Raw genomic sequence first — 26,938 nt, 5'->3', positions numbered from 1 at the left:
CAGTTTCTCTGCGGGTGTGCATTGCTGTTTCTAACATTGAGTGTAGGCAATCCTGTCAGCGGTTAATATGTGTACTACTAGATATTTTGTGCCCTTCACATATTTTTTTTTCTTTCTTTCTTTATGTGTGTTTAATCATCCACTCCGTATGAAAGGCCTTTTTATACCAAGTTTTGAGCAAAAGAGTTTAACTAAAATTAAATATATTTTTAACGGATTATTTTCTGTACCCTGGGCAATAATACTTAAAATTCCACAAAATCTGGGTTTCCCCAACAGAAGTCTCTGGGTATTAAGGGATAGCTGCAAGTGGCTCTACAGCCTAAACGAGTGTTGTGGTCCGCCAGCAGCCTGCAGAGCTGGCAGCAGAGTCAGACAGCGATGAAGCTGAGGAAGAACATGGGCCAGTCCTGGAGGCTGGGGAAGGCCCGGATGAGGCTCTGCGTCGGAGGCAGAGATGAGGCCAGGGCCATCGGGGAGTGATGCGCGGACTCCAGAGCCTCCAGAGGCTGACAGTAGAGAGGCAGAGGAACAGGAGGAGCCTGTTCCTAGTGCACGTATGAGAAGAGCTGCCAGAAGGCAAGAGCAGTTAAAGCAGAGAGGATGACTCGGGAGTAGGGCCAAGAGATGATTGGCCCCTCCCATAAGGCTTAAAACAGACCAGCAACGGCTCTTGGATTTTTTGTCAGAAAAACGTTGATAAACTTGGTTCTTATCTTGCTCGGCGTCCTCTGCTTCTGAACTTTTGCCAAGAGAAGCCTTTGGCAGTTTGCCTAATTATACCAAGGTTGGTGATAAGACTTTATGAAGACTTTGTTTGATTTAGTTTGGACTACACTGAAAATGAGTTAATTCTCAGCTGTTCTAATAAAGTCTGTTTGTTTTCAAACTGTTTGCGTTTAATACTACCTACTAGGGCCTGGGTCACAACACCAAGCTCTAATTTTAGATCTTCATCATCTTTTTTTAAGACTGCTTGTGAGAGATTAAGGCTCCACTTCGCACAGCAAGACCTTTTCACTATTGCTTTCCTAACGTTAGTACTTCACACTGCTATCTGTATTCACACTGTATTCACACTTCACACTGCTACTTGTATGCTTCCAGAAACTGGCATTCAGCCACTGATTTTCAGAGGGAAGGACTGGCAGAAAACTCAAGGAGGTTTGATGGACCACGAGAGAGCTTTTGAAAACTCTTTGTGCTGCCATCTATTAAATCAGGGGTGGGCAACTGTGGCCCTTTTACAACCTGTGGACTTCAACTCCCAGAATTCCTGTCTCAGGAATTCTGGGAGTTGAAGTCCACAGGTTGTAAAAGGGCCACAGTTGCCCACCCCTGTATTAAATACAGGGAATCCTCCACTATACAATCGTTTGTTTAATGACTGTTTGAAGTTACAATGGCACTGGGAAAAGTGGCTTACGACCAGTTTTCACACTTATGACCGTTGCAGCATCCCCATGGTCACGTGATCAAAATTCAGATGCTTAGCAACTGGCACGTATTTAGGACGGTTGCAGGGTCCCAGGGTCATGTGACTACCTTTTGCAACCTTCTGACAAACAAAGTCAATGGAGAAGCCGGATTCACTTAACAAACTCTGCTATTAACTTAAGAAGTAGCAATAACAATAGCTTCTTAGACTTATATACCGCTTGTTCTGCCCTGGCAATGGACCCCCAAAGAATGCAGCACACACAAACTCTATACAAAGCTTATTTTACTCAAATAACTTAGTCTTTATCAATCAAAAGCTGTTAATAAACTGTTTTAACAGCCTACCAGAATTCTAAGATAAGGTAATCACAGTCTTACTAGAGTTGGCAGAAAGCCCAGAAGCAATTTTGCAGACATGAAAGAGAGTGAACTAAAGTTGTTCTCTACAGATTGTTGCAAGTGGTGTTCCTTCTTAAATAGGCTAAGGGAGTGGCCAATTAGCCCCAAGCCTTACTCTCGAGGAGACCTCCTCCTGAGGAGCCACTCCTGCCTTTTGGCAGCTCTGCACGGCCGTGCATCAAGAAAAGGCTCCTTCACTTCGCTCTCTCCACTTGAAGGAGCCTCTGGAGGGTCTGAAGGCCCAGGCTGAGTCTCTGCCTCTGGCACCACATCCTCTTCAGCCTCCTCGCTGTCCGACGCGAGCGCCAGCTGAACAGGCTGCTGATGCAGCACCACACCAGCCTCCTCGTTGTCGGAATCAGCTACAATCTGCACAGGCTACTGACAGGCCACAACACCGCTCCACAGTGCTTTACAACACTCTCTCGGCAGTTTACAATCTCAGCCTATTGCCCCCAACAATCCGGGTCCTCATTTTACCGACCTCGGAAGGATGGAAGGCTGAGTCAACCTTGAGCCCTGTCAGAATCGAACTCCAGACTGTGGGTAGAATTTGCCTGCAGTACTGCATTCTAACCACTGTGCCACCAGGTCAAATGCAGTGACTCACTTAAGAACTGTGGAAAGAAAGGTCATAAAATGGGGTAAAACTTGTTTAATAAGTGTCTCGCTTAGCAACAGAAATGTTGGGCTCAATTGTGGTTGTAAGCTGAGGACTACCGTACCTGTATCTGGATTCTTGCAGCCCAGGTAAGGGATTCTTAACGTTTAAGCCAGCGTTTTTTTACAAACTTTGGCAACTTTAAAGTGGATGGACTTCAACTCCCAGAATTTCCCAACCAGTCTACACATCGGAAAGTTGCCAAGGTTGAAAAACACTGTTTTATGCAGTGGAGTCCAACCAGATGGGCTCTTTCTCGCCACCTCGTAAGACAGCCAAAAACCTAAGATTCCTGCATTTTATCTTTTGGAGAAGTGGTTCTGCTAGACACAGCTCTCAACGAGCATCATTTTATGCGCTAGGACCTAACAATGCAACCGAATATGATAGTGTTTGCAGACACTTCTCCCTTGAAGCCTGCCAATTTCAGAAATATCCTTTCAAGTAAACAGTTCGATAATTTAAGGCTTTGTGCACAAATGTCCTTGCAATAATTTCTAGATTCTAGCCATGCCAATAAAAAGCAAAAAATGAAAATTATGCAGCTCTTCAGCCGCACCCCTTCAAGACGTGTAATTTAGTTTAAATACCTTGGTATAGCTAGGCATGTCGGTTAAGATATACTGAGTAATGACTGTGTCAAGAAAGACATCATTATCGTAATTTTAGAGCACTTCACAACACTTCAATAAACTCAAACTACAGTGCGCGCAGGATGATCTATCCTCCCTTTGAGAAATGACTGTGGAAAGCCTGCATTAGCTCATCCAGGTTGGTAATAACAAGGACTGCACAACTCAATCATTTGCAAAGCTGTAGAAGGCTTCCTAGAAACTCTACAGTTTTCTGGCAACTTTCTATTCTGTTAAGGAGAACCCCCTATTTATGTATCCTTGTTCTGATCCAGCCTTAGCAGAACCAAGAAACAGACTCCTTGTCCCAAAAAAACCTTCTTTATTTAGCTACTGTGAATTCATGGCATTCACACACAGAAAAGTCCAGGCAGTAACCCTTCCAAGAGTTAATTGCAGTAATGGACTTTATCAGTCAGATAATTGCCAGGCCAAGAGCTTCCAGTCGCAAAGCTGTAAATTAATTCCTGGCAAGAAGTCTCTGAGGCACGAACCACGATAAGCAAATCTAGAATAGAATAGAATAGAATAGAATAGAATAGAATAGAATAGAATAGAATAGAATAGAATAGAATAGAATAGAATAGAATAGAATAGAATAGAATAGAATAGAATAGAATAGAATAGAATAGAATAACAGAGTTGGAAGGGACCTTGGAGGTCTTCTAGTCCAACCCCCTGCCCAGGCAGGAAACTCTACACCACTTCAGACAAATGGTTATCCAACATCTGCTTAGAAATTTCCAGTGTTGGAGCATTCCCAACTTCTGCAGGCAAGTTGTTCCACTTATTAATTCTTCTAACTGTCAGGAAATTTCTCCTTAGTTCTAAATTGCTTCTCTCCTTGATTAGTTTCCGCCCATTGCTTCTTGTTCTACCCTCAGGTGCTTTGGAGAATAGTTTGACTCCCTCTTCTTTATGGCAGCCCCTGAGATATTGGAACACTGCTATCGTGTCTCCCCTAGTCCTTTTCTTCATCAAACTAGACATACCCAGTTCCTGCAACCGTTCTTCATATGTTTTAGCCTCCAGTCCCCTAATCACCTTTGTTGCTCTTCTCTGCGCTCTTTCTAGAGTCTCCACTCCTTTTTACATCGTGGCGACCAAAACTGGATGCCGTATTCCAAGTGTGGCCTTACTAAGGCATTATAAAGTGGTATTAACACTTCACGTGATCTTGATTCTATCCCTCTGTTTAGGCAGCCCAGAACTGTGTTGGCTTCTTTGGCAGCTGCTGCACATTGCTTCTGAAAGAAATACGAACTTTTGTCTCCTGCAATCACCACTCCCCTTTTGCTTCTATTTATTCCCCAGCCAGGGAAGGATCATTCAGCATCCACATGTGCCTTTCTTCCCGAGTCGGCCCCTGTTCCTCAGTTGTTCTCCTCTCCTGACAGCTCTGCGCATATGCGCATCTGGAACAGGCCCCAGCTGTTCTTCTTCCCCACTTATCTCCGACTCCAAAGGCAGTTGGGAAACGCCGGATGGCCTTGGCTCTATCTCTGCTTCCGACGCAGAGCATCCATCAGAGCCTTCCCCAGACAGGATTGGCCCAAGGTTCTCCCCAACCTCCTCATTGTCCGAGTCGGACGGGCCACAACAACCCTCTTGATCAGGAGGTACAATGTAGCGGAATATCATGAGGAGAATTTGAACCCATTCGTTGTGATGAAGTGGTCCTTGAGGTACAACTGGATTTGGGTAGTGTTTGTGGGTTGTATTGACCATACTGGTCACAATATACAAAACTAATCAGTTGCCACCCAGTCATTATCAGGGAATGTGTTTTCATGGAAATGGTTAAGACAGTCAGCCAACCCCTACTACATCTTTCTAAAAAAGAAAGTCTCACCTGACCAAAGCCAGAAGGGATGGCTGAGATTGGCCAGACTAAGTTTTGCTGTATTTTTTTTCCCCTCATCATATATCCCTGATGGCGAACCTATGGCCATATCTGTGGGCACATGAGCATTGCCCTAGTTCAGCTCCAGTGCATATACGCACGCCGGCCAGCTGATTTTCTGGCTTTCCGGGCCCACCGGATGTTGGGAAACGGGCTCTAGCCTCCGGGGGGGGGAACGTTTTTGCCCTCCCCAGGCTCCTAGAAAGGCTCTGGAGCTTGGGGAGGGTGAAAAACAGGCCTTCCGGTCCCACCATGCCATTGCGTGCCAATAGTGGAGGTAGCGCGGGGGGGGTCACATGCACATGCATGGGGGGGCAGGGGGCATTGAATTATGGGTGTGGGCACACACACGTGCACAACTCCCCCCTGTGCTCCCCCCACTTTTGGCACGCGATGGCAAAAAGGTTCGCCATCACTGTCATACATCCTAACTTTTGTGGCTTATTCATTCTTACATCTTTTCTGCACTTTGCATAATGGTGCAGATAACAGTTAACAGATTGACAGAGTTGCGAGGAACCTCATAGGTCATCTAGTCCAACCCCCCCATCCCCCGCCCAAGCAGGAGACTCTACACCATTTCTGACAGATGGCAGTCTAGTTTTCGTGAAAGCTTCCAGTGATGAAGCTCACACAACACATGAAAGATAAAACTAAAATAAATTGAAAAAGAGTGGATACTTGTTAGGCAGGTGCTGAAACTACAATGGGATCCTAGCCAAACTGTAAGTAATAAGCAGGAATTACAGATCTCTTCATAAACTAGAATGTGGCAATGTTTTTGAGAAGAACCTGTAATTTACTAAAGGAGTTACTAAAATAACCTCCCTGAAACCTTAAGCAATGCACGTTTCATTGTATCTTTCCAGGAAAAGAATCACATTTTTTTACAGTAATTATTCATGTAAAAAATAAATAAATATTGTACAATTGCTAAATGATTCTGTATTTTTATTTTATTTATTTATTTTCCACCTTTATTTTTATAAATAACTCAAGGTGGCAAACACACATAATAATCCTTCCTACTCCTATTTTCCCCACAACAACCACCTTGTGAGGCGAGTTGGGCTGAGAGAGAGTGGTTAGCCCAAAGATACCCAGCTAGCTTTCATTGCCCAAGGCAGGATTAGAACTCACCACTTTCTGGTGATTAGCCAGAATCATCCTAAAGTGGGACTATATCTCATTATCTCCTGACGATTGGCCCAAAGATACCCAGCAACAGAGGTGCTATTCAGCAGGTTCTGACAGGTTCTGGAGAACTGGTAGCGGAAATTTTGAGTAGTTTGGGGAACTGGCAAATACCACCTCTGGCTAGCCCCAGAGTGGGATGGGAATGGAGATTTTGCAATATCCTTCCCCCAGGAGTCGGGAATGAATGGGGATTTTGCAGTATCCTTCCCCTGCCATGCCCACCAAGCCACGCACATCAAGCCACACCACACCCACCGAACCAGTAGTAAAATAATTTGAATTCCACCACTGCCCAACAGGCTTTCAAACCCGATGACCAGCTGGTCGGCACCTCAGAAACCCAACAACCAGCTGACTGGCATGCATGCACGCCTCAGAAACCCAACAACCAGCTGACTGGCGTGCATGCGTGCCTCAGAAACCCAATGACCAGCTGGCCGGCGCGTGAAACCCGACAACCAGCTGGCTGAGCTGGGGCGACAGCGTACATACCCACAGAGAGGGCTCTGTGTGCCACCTCTGCCATACGTGCCATAGGTTCACCATCACGGCACTAGACCAAACTGATTCTGGCATCTGTAATCATTCATTAGGCAACTGAATATGGAATAGTCTGTTTCTATAGATATTTTTTTCCAAACTTTTTTCTCTCTGAGAGAAAGCTTCAATGAATTAGAATTAGACAGAACTCAATCTTGACTACGGAGCTTGGATTATATAACCTCTGACTTTTCCTCAGAGTGTCAACTATACAAGAGATGCTCTGATTGTTCAGGTTGCTGAATTATTTTGCAAATACCACTTGCTGACAACCCTCTGACTCTAACTTGGCAACACTCCACTGCATAATTACAGTCACAGCATATTAGCTGGTAATTGAGCACAATAACATCTGGCATTTCAACATTTTAAAACAGAGACAGCATTTCAAACGACATCCATCCCTTCTCAATTACCTCAGCTTTCTCAAATATTAACTACTGGTCGGAAAAAACAATGTTTATTCCAGCAAGGAAGACTATAAACTGACAGGAAAAAATGGACTAAATTAAGGAGGGCAATAATTAAGAGTAGTTTTCTTTGCAGAGATCAATATTTATCATTGCATTTAACAAAGAAGGAAAGCTTGGCTGGGCAGCCATCTGGCTAGTTCTGGGTTTCTCAAGCTTGGCAAGTTTAAGATGTGTGGACTTCAGCTCCCAGAATTCCTCACTCCACCAAGCTAGATGGGGAATTCTGGGAATTGAAGTACACACACACATACCTTAAACTTGCTAAGTTTGAAAAACACTGGCCTACATCTAGATACATAGGGGAGGTGGTGGCTTAGTGGCTTAGATGCTGAGCTTGTCGATTGAAAGGTCGGCAGTTCAGCGGTTCGAATCCCTAGTGCCGCATAACGGGGTAAGCTCCCGTTATTTGCAAAGCCGGCTGAGGAAATCTGGGAGTTGAAGTCCACAAGCCTTAAAGTTGCCAAGGTTGGAGACCCCTGCTCTAAAGTGCTGGACTACATTTCCCATCACCTTCCAAGCAAACTCACGCTGAACGGTTAGAACCAAACAGAATGCCAGAATATGCCAATGAAGGCTCAATCATCCAGGCCAAAGGTGATTTAAAGTTGAACCATGGCAACTGGAGCAAATTTTGTTAATGTCAGACAATTCATTGTTCATCCAAGCAACTTTATCAGTCAGAGCAAAATTATTTAGGCAGAGAGTCATTGGAATGTACCAACTCTTCCCACAGGGCCACACCAGCTTCAGTTTCTCCCCAAAACACCGGAGTACTTTCAAAAAACGATCTTACCCATTCCATGTTTTTTTTTTTTTTACAGACAGATTCAGCTAAGCCATTTCAGCACCCTGCATTTTTGCATTATGGCTGACTATTCAAGATAAACCGGAGCCCTCAAATTATTACCTTCTTTACATCTCAGACACGCTAGGTCATAATTTTGAAAGCGATGGCTCAATAAATTTCCGAAGTGTGAAGAAGGCGGGTAATGATGAACTCAATGGACTCATAATTCTGACTTGGCATCAATTAGAATCTAATAGCCCAATTTCAGTATCAAACTTCTCCAAAACTTGGAATAAAAGAGGACGGTTGGGCTAGGCAGGTTTTCCATTAGCATGATCAGCAAGTTAGCTTTTGTTGTTGGTGTTGTTGTTGAATTCTTAAGTCACGCGGATACTGAGTAAATTTATACTGATTGTTTTCACATGCAGAACATGTTCTAGATGCTTCTAAATCAAGTATTGCTATCTACCTCAGAGAGGGGCTGCTTACCTTCTCAGATGCTGCATCGTGAATTGGTAACTCCTCCTGGCTAAAAGGAAAAAAAGGAAGAATGTCAGTTACAGGGACAACAGATTGCAAGGCAGAAATGAAATACAGGCAGTCCCCGACTTACGACAGTTCACTGAGTAACCATTCAAACAGCACTGAAAAAAAGTGACTCATGACCAGTTTTCACACGACCGTTGTAGCATCCCCATGGTCATGTGATCAAAATTCAGGTCGTAAAATGAGGCAAACTCACTTAGCCATGTTTCACTGAACAAGAGAAATTTGGGGCTCAATTGTTGTCATAAATCAAGGTCTATCTGTAACTGATTCCAGAATAGCACATCATAGTTGTTAGGATTGGGAGCACCCACTGGGCTAAGACACAACATAATTTGGTTTCTTAGTATGAAAGAAGTCACTGCAACCATGGTTTCTGAGTCATCATTAAATATGAAGCCAAACACCTGAGCTTTATTTTATAAATAACCCACAAGCAAACAATAGCTAAGGATGATATTCTAATCGGATCTGAAATTTTTGGATTATACTTTCTCTATACAAAACGAGCCTTCTTCAAGGAACCTCCAGCAAAACCTACAGCATTGAGCAAATGTGCATAAACCTATTTTTTTTGTACTGCAAATTAATCTAGAAGGTCTTTCAGGGGATTAGTTCATGGGTTTACAAAAAACATAGGCCTCCCAAGGTAGAGAAGTACACATTCATTACATAAAATAATCAAGTATTTATTGAGCTTACATTCCCAAATTACTTGGCTTTAAGCCAAGCTGAACCATACCTGAAAGTTTAATAACTATGCCAGATTTGTCAGTTCAATCAGTTTTAAACATAGATCATTGCCCAAATTAGCAAGGTGAGAACTTCTATAATTGGAGAGTATGAAAATAATGAATAATTAATCCATCTACTAATCGTATTAGCAAGATGTTCAGCATCCAAAAATTGCATGCTTTGCTGTCTGCCTCCCCATTTGGGCTACAGCCCTGTGCTTACTAATTAGGAACCAAACTTCATTAAGTACAATAGGATTTTGTTTTAAGTAACTGAGATTCACTATACTATAGGGATATTAAAGTGTTGGGCAAGAACTAGGGAAATGAAGGGTTCAAGTCTACCCTTAGCCAGGGAAATTCACTCTGTGACTTTGACCCAGCTGTACTCCTTCAGCTTGACGGACCTCACATGCTGGCTGTTATAGAGATAAAATTAAAGAAGTTCCCCATATAGGAGATCTTGAGTGTGAGGAGCCATGGAGATGACCCAGGAGAAGCCATTCAGAAAATATTAAGACAAGAACAGATGAAGAAACGTGTCTTGAACCTAGGGAAGCATGGAAATATTATTAAAATACTCAGACTCCCTGAGGTAGGTATAAAAAAAAAAACTGATCGAGGAAAGATTCAACCTAGAAATAAGGAGAAATTTTCTGACAGTGAGAACAATCACTGTCAAAAGTTGTGGGAGCTTCATCACTGGAAGCTTTAAAGAAGAGACTGGACTGCCATCTGTCAGAAATTGTGTATGGTCTCCTGCTTGGGCCGCGGGTGGGTGGGTTGGACTAGATCAGGGGTCACCAAACTTTTGGACCTCAGGGACCACTAAATTCATAATTTTAAATCCCACGGACCATTAATATGATCTGCCCAATGACCAGCTGGGTGGGCATGGCTAGGTGGTCATGTGACTGGGTGGGTGTGGTCAATTCAATGTCACTCACGTCGAGGGGCACTTTACCGGCCTCTACTTGCCCCTCCCCTCCCAGCCACTCCTCCCCTCCCCACCCGGGCTCCTTAGGGCCCCAACAGGAACCAGTTGTTGGAGCTAAGCAGCCACCACGAGAAAGAGTTGGCAAAACAGCTCAGTTCAAATTGGATCTGACCGAGAAGGAGGCTCAGCAGAAGCACCTCACTGAAGACTAGGAGCATAGGCTTTCCAAGCAGAGCAAAGACCTGTGGGAGTGCAAGGCCAGGTACCGGCGCCTGGAGGCTCAGTGGGCTGAGATGGTCAGCCAGTTCCAGGCCATGCTGCAGTCCCACTGGAACAAGGCCCTCCGGCTCTTCGCCACCAGCGGCACTTCCCTCCAGCCTTCGCCCAAAGCGCTGCACCAGGTGGCTGAAGCAGACCCCAAGCGAGAATTTCTGGCCCCCTCTGACCCACACATGAAGACCCCGAAGGGGAGACTCTCTGCAGCAACACCAATGTTCATTGCACGTATCTGTCCCAGGGGCCGTAGTTTGAGGACCCCTGATTTAGTGCAATATAAAAAATGCAAATAATTTTTCTGCAGACCACCAAAATTTTCTCGCAGACCATCAGTGGTCCACGGACCTCCAGTTGGTGACCGCTGGACTAGATGACCTACAAGGTCCCTTCCAACTCTGTTATTCTGTTACTATAGCCAATAGTTCCAGTCATGTGACTTCTTTCCTGGTTGGATTTACCTCACAGGGCTGACAAATCTTAGCTTGATATGTGTATGGAGTTTCTCAGGCATTCAGGTCTTGGTTGTCCCAAACATGCTTTTTTCAAGAGGCAACTGGACTTTTTTGTTTTCCCTTAATATTTAATAATTAACATTTAAATTTATATACCGCCCTTCTCCCGAAGGACTCAGGGCGGTGAACAGCCAGAAGTAAAAAACATCAAATACAAAATATAAAAACAATTCAAAAATGAATTAAACAATTTGGCCCCCATTAAAAATCCAAATTAAAATAGATAAAGATATTTAAAGATGTTTGTTTAAAGATGTTTGTTTCACTTCTCATCCAAGAAGCTTCTTTAGTTCCAGAAGCTTTTTGGATGCGAAGCGAAATGTCTTCAAGGAAAAACAAAATCCAGTTGTCCCTTGAAAAAACATCGTAGGTTGACATCTTTGTCTCAATTCACACACCAAGTGGTGGGCGTAAAAAGGGATTTTTCTTCCTTCTCTATAAATGTATAGTCCATTCCTCTTGGAAAAATTAACAAGGGGGAATTGCATCCTATTCTCATAGTGGAAAACTTAGCTTAGAAAGTAAATACTTAATGGGAAGAACCATGCTAAATAAAGTCCATTTTGTCAGCTACTCGGCCTGACATTGAGATTGTATTTCATTTCAATAACTAAATATGTGCTTTAGCAGCTTTGACCTTGTGTAATTCCTTCCCACTTCCTTTCTTAGGATTCTGCATTTCAATCATGTCTCCAATTAACTAATTAGTATAAATGATGACTTGTGGATTTCGCTGTGGTCTGTCAAGTAAGCAAGAGGGAATGGACACTATGAAAAACTGAATGTGATATTAATCATGCATGTCTCATAACCAAAATAAAATAATTCTCTCCCAGTATTAAATTAGATTTTAGTTATTTTAATATATTATATTGCTGACTGGCTATTCATATGGTTTAAGTACTTCTGATGGATACATTCCAGTGAGAATTCAAAACATGTGGAAATGGATTAGTCAGTATTCATAATAATCTCCCTCTGCTTCTATTATATCATCGGTGGCCTTAAACATTTTAGAACCGATATCTGCCATTAAAAGCACCTGATTGGATTGAAATTTAGACATCCGAACTGATGTGCTGAAATTTGAACTCACACTAAGTATCAATGTTTATAACTTTAACAATATTTGAGGTCTGGATTCAATTCTTTTCTAAAATAGGAATGAGTTGGTTTAGCAGTCATTATTTTTATATCAGGCATCTCTGACAAATTATAACCAACTGAGGTTATAAAAATTATTTTACATGGGACAATATCTGGCATACAGTAAGCTATTATCAACGTTTCCTTCCAATTCTGTATGCACATCTTCAAGATCATGTGAAGTGTTAACACTGCTCTATATTGCACTGCTTAAGATCACACTTGGAATATTATGTTCAGTTTTGGTCACCACAATACAAAAAAGATGTTGACACTCCAGAAAGAGTGCAGAGAACAGCACCAAAGACGATTAGGAGACTGGAGATTAAAACCTATGATGAACAGTTGCAGGAACCGGGTATATTTAGTGTAACGAAGAGAAGAACTAGGAGTGACATGATAGCAGTCTTCCAATATTTAAGAGGCTTTCACCGAGAAGAGGGAGTCAATCGATTCTCCAAACCACCTAAAGGCAGAACAAGAAGCAATGGATGAAAACCAATCAAGGGGAGAACCAACCTAGAATTAAGGTGAAATTTTCTGTCGGTGAGAAGAATTAATCAATGGAACAGGTTGCCTCCAGAAGTTGTGAGTGTTTCATCACTGGAGGTTTTCAACCAGAGATTGGATAGCTATTTGTTCAGAATGGTAAATGGTCTCTTGCTTGAGTAGAGGGTTGGACTAGAAGATCTTCAAGAACCGTTCCAAGTCTGTTATTCTGTATTGTCCTTTCTTCTACAATAAAGTGTAAGTATAAAGTGTCAACTAAAAAGCAGAGACATCACCCTGCCAACAAAAGTGCATATAGTCAAGGCTATGGTTTTCCCAGTTGCAATGTATGGTTGTGAAAGTTGGACCATGGGGAAGGCTGAGCACCAAAGAATCGAGGCCTTTGAACTCTGGTGCTGGAGAAGACTTCTGCGAGTCCTTGGACTGCAAGGCGATCCAACCGGTCAGTCCTAGAGGAGATCAACCCTGACTGCTCTTTAGAAGGCCAGATCCTGAAGAGGAAACTCAAATACTTTGGCCACCTAATGAGAAAGAAGGACTCACTGGAGAAGAGCCTAATGCTGGGAAAGATTGAGGGCAAAAGAAGAAGGGGACGGCAGAGAACGAGGTGGCTGGATGGAGTCACTGAAGCAGTCGGTGTGAGCTTAAATGGTCTCCGGGGGATGGTAGAGGACAGGAAGGCTGGGAGGAAAGTTGTCCATGGGATTGGAATGGGTTGGACACACAACTAACAACAAGTGTCAGATAGGGCACTTATTTTATATGCAGAGAGGTCTCCAGTTCAATGCCCATAATCTCCAATTTATAAGGCCCAGAGGAGAAAAGAGCTTTCTTTGGAGATCCTGCAAAAAATGCTACCAATCTCGGTTAAGACTTTCTAGGAGAAAAACTATGACCTCCCAGATCTCTCTGGATTACAGCGGCATTGACCTGAGCAATGGCTGTAACAGCAAGCAGGCAACGGGAGATTTCACAGACTCTTTTCTTTAACAGCTAGCTACTCATCGCAGCTTCAAGCTGTTAGTCAGCAAAAGGACATACACATGTAGTAGCCACTATGTGTGGTCTTACGTGTCTGTTAGGACTGAGGGTTACAGCATATTTTGCACAGAAGCAGGACAGTCTGATCAATGGCTAATACAGAGCATGTGAATGTACCCGCAGAAAACTACAATATATGTTTGAAGGATTGTTCCTACAAAAGCGGGGAGCATAAACCTCCAAGGTTTTTATGGCAAACAGAAACTTTTAAGACAAAGCTGAATTTCTTAACGTATGTTATTAAGGAAGTATGTTTAAAATAAATGGAATTGGGTCTTTAAATGTATTCAACACCCTGATGCAGCTGAGTGTTTATACTTCTTTCAAAAACAACAATATCAAAGGATAGTCATAATCATCATCCAGTAAGACTACTAACTCAAACCTTCAAACCTCCAATTTTGCGATATATCAAGTCATGTGTCTGGGACCATTATTTGCATGGGATTATAAATTACAATCAAGGGACTTTGTCCATGCAAGCAAAGTTATTAATGGAGCTGTATTGAACATTGCAGCAACTGGTTATGCTCAAGCTTTTATTTCAGGCCGAACATTGCTCCCAAATAGAGATCTGCGTGCTTTCAAATACACCAATGTCTATTTAGTCCAGCAGATGGGCCAACTCCATGTAAATCCTTCATACATGAGGAATATGCAGGCCAAGAAAATATTTAATCGCATTTCACTCCATTCTCTTGGTTTAGATACTGGGGGGAAAAAACTATTATTATAGTAGGTCGATTAGAGAACAGAAATCTCTAATTAATGTTTATTACTTGGATAAGTTCCAAATATGTAGACTTCAAGCTCCAGAATTCCTCCGCGAAAATAGAATTGCTGTGAATTCTGGGAATTAATGTCCTCACTTCTAAAAGTTGCCCAGTTGAGGAAGTTCTGGTCTAACACACCACTAATCTATAGTACAACAATGTATAGCAATCTATAGTACAACACTCCAAATTATCTCCCTAACACAAAATCCCCTACTGAAAAGTCATTAGATGAAAACAGCTGATTTGTACATATAACTTTAGAAATGGCTTGTTTATCCATTTATCTATTTGGGGTATATGTATATCTACAAGTTGCCCAATTATAAGTCCCCCAGGTAGCCTGTAGAAAGCAAACACGCAGCCTCATCAACAGTTACGACATGAAAATGCTCTGAAGTTAAGTAGCGCAACTGGAATGCCATCTAGCTGGATAGCATATTGCTCTTCTAGGCAGGTGAGAGAAAAGGTTGGAAGGAGAGAGCGAAAATAAGGCTTTTCCAAGATAAAGATGCCCCTACATAAATGATGGTGACTCTTTTGGGCTCAGTGCAGGGGTGAAATGCTCCCGGTTCGGACCAGCTCGGGCAAGTAGGTAGCGATGGCGGTGGGCAGTTCGGATAACCGGTAGCAAAAATCCCTGCCCTCGCCCCCCATGCCCAGCTGAGCCGCGCGATCATCAGAAGCTTTTTTTCTTTTAAATGCCTCTGACGATCCAAGCTCTGATGATCCCAGCTGAGCTGCCTGATCAGCAGAGGGTTTTTTAAAGCATTTTTGAAAGCATTTTTTTACATGATTTTACATGTAAAAAATGGTTTTAAAAGTAAAAAAAAAAAAAAAAATTGGCCACACCCACCCAGTTACATTACCCCACCACCACCACCAAGCCACTCCCACAGAACCGGTAGTAACAAATTTTAGATTTCACCACTGGCTCAGTATGCCAAAAAATTCAGAAAATGCCTAGGTGTAGAAGAGGGGGCCGGCCTGGGGATGGTGGAATTAAACAAGTCATCAGCCTAGAATCCTTACGTTACCACAAATGGTCTAAGTCCAACCCTCTTGAATTCTATTGATCCTTATCTGGTGCCAATTTAGTATTGAACTTTAGTGTATGGTCCTGATTCTTTGCGCCTGACACTACCTTGACTCTATATTTGGTATGTCACACATATATAGCCATTTCAACAAAAACAGGTTTTTCTGAGCCTCCTTTTCTGACTCTCTTCTGGATTTTCCTCTTGTAATATTAACCAAAAAAAAAAATCAATTACTTCATTTAAGCATTTAATATAATTTGGAATAGGAGGGCATTCTTTTGGTTTCCCTATCAGCTATGGCAACACATTATGTTTAAAGAATATAGGGGTTTTTTTAAATACACACGTACACACCATCACATTGGCAAGATGGAAAATAGATTTCTACTGCCTGAAACTCATAATACAGTTTTAGTACATGTCAATAAGATGCTCAGCAATGTTGCAACAAATGGCCACATTGATACCCCTGGTCTATGGTATCATTTAATGATCTATAAAAAAATCTATAATTGTGTGGAAATGGATAAATTAACATTCGAATTGAAAGATAAGGCAGACTCACAATACTATATAGCATGGAATAGATGGTATGATTAGATAATTCAGAGAAATGAGGGCAAATGTAAAATTCTGAATGATAACAAAAAATTTTAAAAAAATGCACCGTCAATAAGACAACGGATATGTGCTTAAAGTCACCTTTTCTTTTTATGTAGTGTTGTTTATATTATATATATGTGTTTAGTGTATATATGGTGTAGTATTTCGCTTTTAAATGTTTAATAAAGTTTGTTTTAAAAACAGAAGAAGAAGAAGAAGAAGAAGAAGAAGAAGAAGAAGAAGAAGAAGAAGAAGAAGAAGAAGAAGAAGAAGAAGAAGCAGCTGTTTTTCAGCCCCAACCAGCCCCAACCTCAAAACCAGTGAACGAACTAATGTGCTGAAGCTGACCAGGCTAAGGATGCTAGCAAGATGGATATTTGGTAGGCAGAATTTGTTTTTTTCCTATTTTCCTCCCCAAAAACAAAGGTGCGTCTTATACTCCGAAAAATACAGTAGCTAAAACCATAGAGAAAGTCCCACATTTTCAATAGTGACGGGTTAAAATTCTTATGCATTTCCTTTTATTCTTCAAAATGGTGAGCTCCGTTTTTTCCCAGATAAAGACGGCTGCGTTGTTAACGTATTCTCCTCTGCTGAATTGTTTCTCATTTATTCCAGGGCATCGATCAAGTTTCTTGATAAGCTTATCCTCTAAGGACAAGTTCATATTTTGAAGAGCATACACTTCTAAACCAAGGGAGCAGGGAAAGAGAATCTCTTTCCTTCCCAAGGGGGAAAAAAATGATTAAAACGGAGAAAATCGACTCCTTGAAAACAAATCCTCGGTAAGAAAGTCAGACACATCAAGTGTTTCAACATGGACTCAAGTGAGCTTGTACATTGTTCTCTCTTCCAAGCAGTTCTATGAACTATAGTAGAAGGCTACTATAGCGTTTTGATTTTTAGAAGGATATAATTTCATACAACATAGAATCACTGGGTTAGAAGGGACCTTGAGGGTCTTCTAATCTGACCCATTATTATTATTATTATTATTATTATTATTATTATTATTATTATTTGAATTTATATACCGCCCTTCTCCCCGAAGGGACTCAGGGCGGTGAACAGCCGAAAATTAAAATAACATACAATATAAAAGTTAAGATAACTAAAAATAAATTAAATTAACCGGCTTCCCAATTTAAAACCCCAAGCTATACAATTAAAAAACTAACCCATAAAACCTGTTCAGGCCAGGCCGTCTTGCTGAAATAAAAACGTCTTCAGGGCCTTACGGAAAGTGCGGAGTACTTTCCGTAAGGCAGGGGTGTCAAATTCGATTTCATTGAGGGCTGCATCAGGGTTGGGCATGGCCAGCTTGACGTCACTCATGTCAAGGGCGTCTATTGTGGCCCGAGTGCTCGGCCAGCAAAAAGGGGCTCCCAATCTCTGTGTCAGGGTTACAATAGATACCCTAATTAAATCATGAGCCTCGAGCCAAGCTTCAAAAGAAATCCTAATAAATAAGGAGTTTCATGTTGGCACGTTCCCAAATGAAGCCAACACTGACCCCAAGTAATTTACGGCCCCAATCATGACCTTGTTTCCCCCCTCCCCCCAGGGTGTATCATCAATCACATTCACCAACAGAGCAATTTCACGGGTTGTAGTGATCATTCCCTTCCGGCCACTGTGGGTAACCCTGTGAGACAGTCTTGAGAAAGTTATGTCTGGAATGTGTTCTTGGTTTTGGCTGCTTCGTCGGTTTCCCATCCCCGTTGCCTAAAGCAACTCGAGAGCAGGCCAGGGATGCTTTGTGAGTTGACACTCCATTTTTCGCTGAGATGGCCTCCTGCAACTCTCTATCAGTGAAAATGGAGCTCACCATTTTCGCTGGCAGAGAGCTGTAGGAGGCCGTCCCAGCCGAAAATGGAGATTGGGAGCCCATTTTCGCAGGCAGAGGCACCACAAGCTGGTCCTTCGCTGTTTCCAGGGCGGCCCACGGGCCAGATCTAAGCACCCCATGGGCCAGATCCAGCCCGCGGGCCTTGAGTTTGACACCCCTGCCTTATAGAGACCTTATACCATGCCGGAATGATCTTGCAATTATGAATGTCATATATGAAAAGGAGAAAATTGTGTGAACTGGTAATTTCTCTCATCTGCCCTAAATACCAATCAATACCACTAGATTAACTTGGAACAGTTCCATAAATTATTCATGAAAATTAAAGCTACTTCTAATATAAATTAATTCCTCCATAGGAAGGTGGGTCAAAATTAGGCAAACAGAATATTATATACAAAGCAGAAGGAAGGGAGCTGGTTTGCTGCTATTCAATTTTACTGTTTCTGAGTTACAGGGGTTAATGTTCCCCATTGATTGTGCAGGTGTATCTGACCCACATAACAATCTTAGATTTAACACCGCATTTCACAATTTTATTTTAAAATAAGAGAACAAGGAGGAATAACCCTTTTGCCCTTGCACAGTACCAGCTAGCATACCCAAACGGTGTACTCTAAAATTGAATTTTAATAATTGATAATCCAGAAACCATCTAGTTACAATAGCTACGGAGCGAATATGAGATGGCAAAACATTTTACTATAACGTTCGTACAAAGGTGAGAATTATATAGCTATCCTTTGAATGGAATCCCACCAACAGTTACCTAAAACCAATAAAAGTTTTTTTCAGGTCTTATTTCACATATTTCGCCCATGGGATGGAATAAACCAAGAGATGATACTTACAATGCCAAAGTATCTCAGAAGTGCTATTTATCATGTGCCTCCATGTTCAGCTAATAAATCCATTCCATTAAGGCACGGGTGTCAAACTCACGGCGTCACATTGCCGTCACATGACATATCGCAATTTTTTTCCCTTCGCGGAGCTGGGGTGGGCATGGCCTGCGTACCCATAGGCTGTTAGTTTGACACCCCTGCATTACGGGATAGCTATTTGCCTCATTCCTTAACAAATGTAAGGCAGGTTAACAAATCAGAATTAATGGTAAACTCGCATGAGAAAACACAACTACCCTTGAAAAGTGTTCAGAGACTACAGTTGGTCCAGAATGCAGCCGCGCGAGTTATAGTGGGTGCGCCTAGATACACCCACATTACACCAATTCTCCGCGAGCTGCACTGGCTCCCTATTGGTCTCCGGGTGCAATTCAAGTTATTGGTCATTACCTTTAAAGCCCTATATGGCTCAGGGCCAGGCTATCTTCGAGACCGCCTTCTACCACATAGCTCCCAGCGACCGGTAAGATCCCACAGAGTCGGTCTCCTCCGGGTCCCATCAGCTAAACAATGTCAGCTGGCGGGCCCGTGGGGGAGGGCCTTCTCTGTGGCTGCCCCGGCTCTCTGGAACCAATTACCTCCTGAGGTCCGGATCGCCCCCACCCTATTGGCCTTCCGCAAAGCGGTGAAGACCTGGCTCTTCCGGCAGGCCTAGGGCTGTTGATCTCGTTATAATGATCTTGTGAGACCCGGCCACGAATTGGAGTGCATGTGTTTTAACGTTTTTAAAGTTTTTAATATTTTAATGTTTTTCTTTTTAACATTTTTTGGGGATTGTTCGCATTATTTTATTCTTTGTTGTAAGCCGCCCAGAGTCCCTTGGGAGTTGGGCAGCATAGAAATGCGACTAAATAAATAAATAAATAAATAAATAAATAAATAAATAAACAAACAAACAAACAAACAAACAAACAAACAAACAACCCAGGACCCAGTTGTGGGGGCAATAAGCTGACTTTGTATAAATATACAAAAAGGATGAAGGCTATTGCTGAGCACATTGTAAGCCGCCCTGAGTCTCCAGAGAAGGGCGGCATATAAATCAAATTTAAAAAAACAAACAAACAAAAAAAAAACTAGAAATCTGGACTTAGATCAGTCTGGTCCTAATTTGAAGTGGCAAATGTTGCCTTGGCAACCAAGTATTGTTAATGCTTTTGTATGAAAACAAGACATTCCCTACACACACACACACACACACACACACACACACCCCTTTGGGATGACATCTTAGGACAGGGGTGTCATACTGGATGCGTCACATGCAGGCCACACCCACCCCAACTCCACAAAGGGGGGAAAATCATGATACGTCACGTGACAGCAACGTGACACGGTGGGCTTGACACCTGTGCCTTAGGAAAACAGAGTCATGTGATCGCAGGAAGTAACTGTGGCCAAGTTGCTAAGCGCCTGAAGGATGATCACATGAATGGGTGGGGGGAACAAGCAGTAGGTCATAAGTGCCCTTTTTCGGGTCGTTACTTCAAACTGTTACTAGGTGGGTGGTCATAAGTCAAGGACTATTTATTCAGACGGCTCTGATAATTTCATATAGAATTTAACTATTTTTTCCAATCAAGGAAAAAAAACAATACTGCAGCTATTATCTTTAAATTATTCTAACATGTCACCAGTTTTTTTATTTTGAACAAAGCATCTCGGCAGTCATTTTACACCCAGCAAAAAGGCAAAGGCCAATACTTTTCAATTACCAAGCCTGGATCAATTTTAAATCACTGACTAAGAAAAATGCCGTGCATAAATAAATGAAAAGCGCAGCGCGAGACCATTTGAATTTTATTTGCCAAATGGAACCCTATCCACAAAGCAATTTTTCTGTAAGGTGCGCGATCGATACTCTGACTAAACAGGCATGCCAAAACCACAACTGAGAATCAAACGAAGCCAACAGCGAATGCCATTCCTTTGCCAAGCTACAAAACTTACTGCAAGAAACCAAATCGGTCGGTAACTTTGTAAAGCAGGTACTCAGCATCTTCCCAAGGCTCGATCTCGGCTCCTTCACGTCCCTATAGAAAGCAGAGAAGACAGATAATTAATTCATGTTATTAAATTTGCTACTTACGGTTCCACATTACAAGAGCTGCTGGCATGCTCTGAACCTCAAAAGGAATTCCTTATTTTTTATCCACAAAAGCTTGAGGGAGAGAACCATGGGTCGAAATATCTTTCCCACAGCTACCTATATATATTCAAATTCAAATTCATATTCAAAGCTAATACAATCCTGGATTGTATAAACAGAGGCATAGAATCAAGATCACGTGAAGTACTAGTATCGTTTTCTAAAACCCCAGTAAGACCACACTTGGAATATTGCAACTAATTTTGGTCCCCATGCTATAAAAAAGATGTTGAGACTTTGGAAAAAAGTTCAGAGGAGAGCAAGTAAGAACGATCAAAGGTCTGGAGCCTAAAACATAATAATAATAATAATAATAATAATAATAATAATAATAATAATAATAATAATAATAATAATAATAATAATAATAATAATTTTATTTATATACCGCCCTCCTCCCGAAGGACTCGGGGCGGTGTACAGCCAAAATTAAAAACATAAATATACAATATCATAGTTAAAATTAATTAAAATCATTAAATAGTTTTGGCCGAATTTTAAAACCCAAAGTTAAAACCCAATTTAAAACCATTCAATTAGACAGCCCCGCCTGTCGGAACAGTAGGGTCTTGAGGGCACAGCGAAAGACCCGGAGATCAGAGATGTTACGAATATCCGGGGGCAATTCATTCCAAACGGCAGGGGCTCCGACAGAGAAGGCTCTCCTCCTGGGTGTCGCCAGCCGGAATAACTTGGCCAACAGCACCCTGAGGAGTCCCTCTCTGTGGGAGCGAACTGGTCGGTGGGAGGCTGTTGGTGGCAGAAGGCGGTCCTGTAGATATCCTGGTCCTATGCCATGGAGCGCTTTAAAGGTGGTAACCAACACCTTGAATTGCGCTCGGAAGACCACTGGGAGCCAGTGCAGCTCACGCAGGAGCGGTGTTACATGAGCGTAACGAGGTGTTACATGGGCGTAAGAAGAACGGCTGCAAGATTTGGGTTTGGCTAATCTAAAGAAAAGAAGAATTAGGGGTGACACGATAGCGGCATTTCAGTATTTGAGGAGCTGCCACAAAGAATAGAGGGTCAAATTATTCCCAAGGCACCAGAGAGCAGGACAAGAAACAATGGTTGGAAACTAATCAAGGACAGAAGCAACCTGGAATTGAGGAGAAACTTCCTAACAGTGAGGACAATTAACCAGTGGAACAGCTTGCTACCAGAAGTTGTAGGTGTTTCATCACTGGAGGTTTTTAAGAAGAGTCTAGAACAGGGGTCAGCAACCTGCGGCTCTGGAGCCATATGTGGCTCTTTCACCGCTCTGCTGTGGCTCCCTGTCACTCAAAATATGCGTCATAACCGCCAATGTGCGACACCCGTTGGCATGTGATTTATTGAGCTTTTCAACCTCCGGTAGGCCAACCATGGATAAATCAAAGAAATGAAAAGTTTCAGAAGAAAACTGAACATTTAATTCAACTACATATGCTAGTTTTGTGGCCACTCAAGAAATAGTCAGGCACGGGGAGGGTTTTGGGGCTCCCGTAGTTTTCTTTTCTGTGGGAAATGGGTCCAAATGGCTCTTTGAGTGTTTAAGGTTGCCGACCCCTGGTCTAGACCAGTGTTGGCGGACCTTTTCGGCACCAAGGGCCAAAACAGGAGCACGGGCATGGGGGAGCACCAAAAACTGTAAGAGCAACTCCCCGGCACACATGCGCAGGAGTGCCAGAAACCGGAAGAGCAGTTCCCCGACGTGCATCCATGCACTGGGAAGCTGAGCTTCCAGTTTCTGGCATGCACATGCATCTCGGTCACCTGGTCTTCCGGTTTCTGGCATGCATGCACACGCGAACACCAGCTGGCCGGGGGGGCTGCTCTTACAGTTTCCGACATTCCCGCATGCGCGAAGACCAGCTGGCTGGTACTCATGTGCGCGCTGGAACCCAGAAGAACAATGGGCAACAGCTGATGTGGCTGGAGAGATGGCTCTACGTGTCACTTCTGGCACGCGTGCCATAGGTTCGCCATCACGGGTCTAGACAGTCACTTATCTAAAATGGTATAGGTCCGTGATGGCGAACCTATGGCACGCGTGCCACAGGTGGCACACGGAGCCATATCTGTGGGCACGTGAGTGTTGCCCTATCTTAGCTCCAGAGCGCAAGAGTGCGCCAGCCACCTGATTTTCGGGCCTTCCGGTCCGACCGGAAGTTGGGAAACAGGCCGTTTCCGGCCTCCAGAGGGCCTCTGGAGTGAGGAAACGCCGTTTTCGCCCTCCCTGGGCTCCAAGAAAGCCTCTGGAGCCTGGGGAGGGTGAAAAACAGGCCTACTGGGGCCACCGTGCCAGTGCCAAAAGCGTGGGGAGTGTGTGTGGGGGGTGTCACGTGTGCATGCGTGGGGGGCAGGGCGCATTGAATTATGGGTGTGGGCACACATGCACGCGACCCCCCCTGTGCTCCCCCCGCTTTTGGCATGTGACGGCAAAAAAGGTTAGCCATCATGGTATAGGTTCTCCTGCTTCAGTAAGGGGCTGGACTAGAAGACCTCCAAGGTCCCTTCCAGCTCACTCTATTCTAAATCATCTACAGGTGTGCACAGGCATTCTCTCAACAGAGGCACACGATGAGGTTGCCTGCAAACAATGGAGAATGTATCTGCATTATAATTTTTCTAATCAACTCCGGTGCCAACTGCTCCTCCCATTCCTCCAGGAGTAATTCTCCATCTCACGTTCAGCTAACAAAAGAAACATTAGCAAATAACTACGGTTCATGGTCACGTGATTAGAATTCAGATGCTTGGCAGACCTTCTGACGTGCAAAGTCAATGGGCAAACCAGATTCACTTAACAACGTCACTAACTTAACAACTGCATATAAATTTAATAAATAGATGTTTTTTTCTCCCCCCTTCCCCGAGACCTCCTGTCTTTTGCAATATAGAAATTATTACAAAATAAGGTAGGCTCTATTTCAGTGATGGCTAACCTTTTTGCTATCACATGCCAAAAGCGGGGGGGAGGGGGATTGCATGCGTGCCCACACCCATAATTCAATGTGCCCCGTCCCCCACGCATGCACGCATGACCCCTCCGCTCTCCCCCGCTTTTGGCACGCAATGGCATGATGGGCCCAGTAGGCTCATTTTTTTGCCCTCCCCTGGCTCCAGAGCCTTTCTAGGAGCCTGGGGAAGGCGAAAATAGCATTCCCCACCCCCCGGAGGCCCTCCCAAGGCCCAGAAACAGCCCGCTTTCTGACTTCCAGTGGGCCCGGAAAGCCTGAAAATCATCTGGCCAGCACGCACATGCTTGCTGGACTGAGGTAGGGCAATGCTCGCGTGCACACAGATATGGCTCCGTGTGCCACCTGTGGCATCCGTGCCAAAGGTTCGCCATCACGACTCTATTTCCTACTTGGAATTGGGAGTGAATCTTTTCACGCTCCCTTCCTCTTCCCTTTACAACATGTTGGTACAACAGCTACTTAAGGAAACAGAGGGCACCCCAATGATTGGCTACGAGTGAGATAATGGAGCGGGTGTGGATGTGTATTTGTTTGTTCATCACCTGATTGTCTGAGCCACTGGTTACTCGGCCCAAGAGAGCAGAATAGCCCATGGCACAATTATTTAAGAATTACACAAACTTACTCGGTCGTACTTGGCAACTATCTCAGCACGTTCTTGGGCAAGTTTGACAGCAGCATCCTGTTCAACATCAGTACCTGGGGAGGGAAAAGAGGGAGGGAAAAAAAGAGAGAAAATGGATACAGTTGGGCAGGTTCTATCTACCCGTTTTTTGATGATCGCCGTTTAAAGAAATACATAAAGGAAACATTTCTTCCTTATTAACATAATACTGATGGTTTAAAAAAGGGTCTCTTTGAAGCATTGGGCGTTTAAACTGACCATTTTTCATCTGCTACCTTTTGCAATATTTTTGCATATCTATTTTGGTAGTTTTGGCAAACTATAACACAAAACTTTTTTTTTTCTTCAAAATACTGGATTAGTAAAGCTGGATATGAGGGACGCGGTGGCTCAATGGCTAAGATGCTGAGCTTCTCGATCGAAAGATCGGCAGTTCAGCAGTTCGAATCCCTAGTGTTGTGTAACGGGGTGAGCTCCCGTGACTTGTCCCAGCTTCTGCCAACCTAGCAGTTCGAAAGCACGTAAAAAATGCAAGTAGAAAAAATAGGGACCAGCTTTGGTGGGAAAGTAACAGCGCTCCGTGCGCCTTTGGCATTGAGTCATGCCGGCCACATGACCACGGAGACGTCTCTGTCAAATCTCTGTTGAAATGGAGATGAGCACCGCCCCCTAGAGTCAGGAACGACTAGCACATATGTGCGAGGGGAACCTTTACCTTAAAGCTGAACCAAGTTAGCCCTTCAGAAAATCAAAATCTGTGGTAAAATGCATCTTATGTAAAGAATTTAAGCAGTAAAGCAGAAAGTTTGAACAACACTTCCAATGAAATATAAAGGTAATATATAATCGATAGCAACAGGAGATTTGCTTATTCTAAAGTCTTCATTTATATAGGACAGTATCTGGATTTCGATCTACTGTTAAAAATGCAGGATTTATAACAACATTTCTTAATCCTAATTTCTATATTAGAATCGCTATGTACAAAAAAAACCAATTGTAAGATTTTTTTCTTTAGCAATCAAGTTAAAGAGAAATAGTCTGCATGTTATTATTAACCATATTGGCTGGGTTTACACAATGTGATTAATACAGATAGTCCTTGACTTACAGTAGTTCATTTAGTGACCGTTCAAAGTTACAACGGCACTGGAAAAAAATGATGTATGACCATTTTTTCACACTTATGACCATTGCAGCATCCGTATAGTCATGTGATCTAAATTCAGACACTTGGAAACTGACTCATATTTATGACAGTTGCAGTGTCCCAGAGTCAAATGATCACCTTTTGAGAACTTCTGACAAGCAAAGTTAATGGGGGGAAGCCGGATTCACTTAACAAATGCGGCAAGAAAAGTTGTAAAATGGGGCAAAACTCACTTAACAAATGTTTCACTTACCCTGTTTCCCCGAAAATAAGACCCAACAAGAAAATAAATCGTAGCATGTTTTTTCAGGAGGCTCGTAATATAAGCCCTACCCCCCAAATAAGCTCCAGTTGTCAGTCAGATGGATGCATTCAGTACCGTATTTTCCCCAAAATAAGACCTAACCAGAAAATAAGCCCTAATGGATCTTTTGGAGCAAAAATTCCCCGTGTTTTGGGGAAACACGGTAGCTACATAAATTTTGGCCTCAACTGTGGTCATAAGTTGAGGACTACTTCTATCTGTTAGCGGTAAAAGAAAACAAGGCCACCAAAGACCATGGTATCCAGACACCATCAAAGCTGACAACAGCCAGAGCACAGAAACAACTCAGAGAAGTCGTGCAAGACAGGAAGATGTGGAGAGACCTGGCCGATAGAATCGCCAAGGACACCTGACTGAATGGATAACATAACCATCAAGCAATAATCCAGACATAATAAACCTGCTAAATGTTTTAACGATGCAGATCACTATCCCACTGAGTTGCAAAAAGGGTTTAGAATAGAATAGAATAGAATTCTTTATTGGCCAAGTGTGATTGGACACACAAGGAATTTGTTTTGGTGCATATGCTCTCAGTGTACATAAAAGAAAAGATACGTTCGTCTAGAATCATAAGGTACAACACTTAATGATAGTCATAGGGTACAAATAAGCAATCAGGAAACAATATCAATATAAATCGTAAGGACATCAGCAACAAGGTTACAGTCATACAGTCATAAGTGAGATGGGTGATGAGAAGATGAGAAGATTAATAGTAGTGCAGATTTAGTGAATAGTTTGACAGTGTTGAGGGAATTATTTGTTTAGCAGAGTGATGGTGTTTGGGAGTTGAAACAGTTTATGTCCAGGATGTGAGGG

General features: G+C 42.9%; 1 protein-coding gene across 4 annotated transcripts in view; it reads right to left on the bottom strand.

Annotated features, from left to right (window-relative positions):
- USP6NL (USP6 N-terminal like) overlaps positions 1-26,938 on the bottom strand; it is a 158,510-nt gene that overhangs the window by 48,789 nt on the left and 82,783 nt on the right. For 3 of the 4 annotated variants that reach the window (XM_070946655.1, XM_070946654.1, XM_070946656.1), the window contains exons 3-5: positions 24,642-24,715; positions 20,855-20,937; positions 8,522-8,561 (exon numbers count right to left, since the gene is read on the bottom strand). In XM_070946655.1, the coding sequence (XP_070802756.1) occupies positions 8,522-8,561; positions 20,855-20,937; positions 24,642-24,715 (197 nt within the window). Of the gene's footprint in view, positions 1-8,521; positions 8,562-20,854; positions 20,938-24,641; positions 24,716-26,938 lie in introns of those variants that run through there. The other variant, XM_070946657.1, reaches the window with a different exon arrangement.

This window comes from Pituophis catenifer, unplaced genomic scaffold, assembly GCF_029215685.1.
Source record: "Pituophis catenifer annectens isolate HBS135680 unplaced genomic scaffold, rPitCat1.0.hap2 SCAF_7, whole genome shotgun sequence".
NCBI classification, from domain to species: Eukaryota; Metazoa; Chordata; class Lepidosauria; order Squamata; family Colubridae; genus Pituophis; species Pituophis catenifer.
Note: the sequence above shows the minus strand (reverse complement) of the source record. Positions and strands in the feature narration are given on the sequence as shown.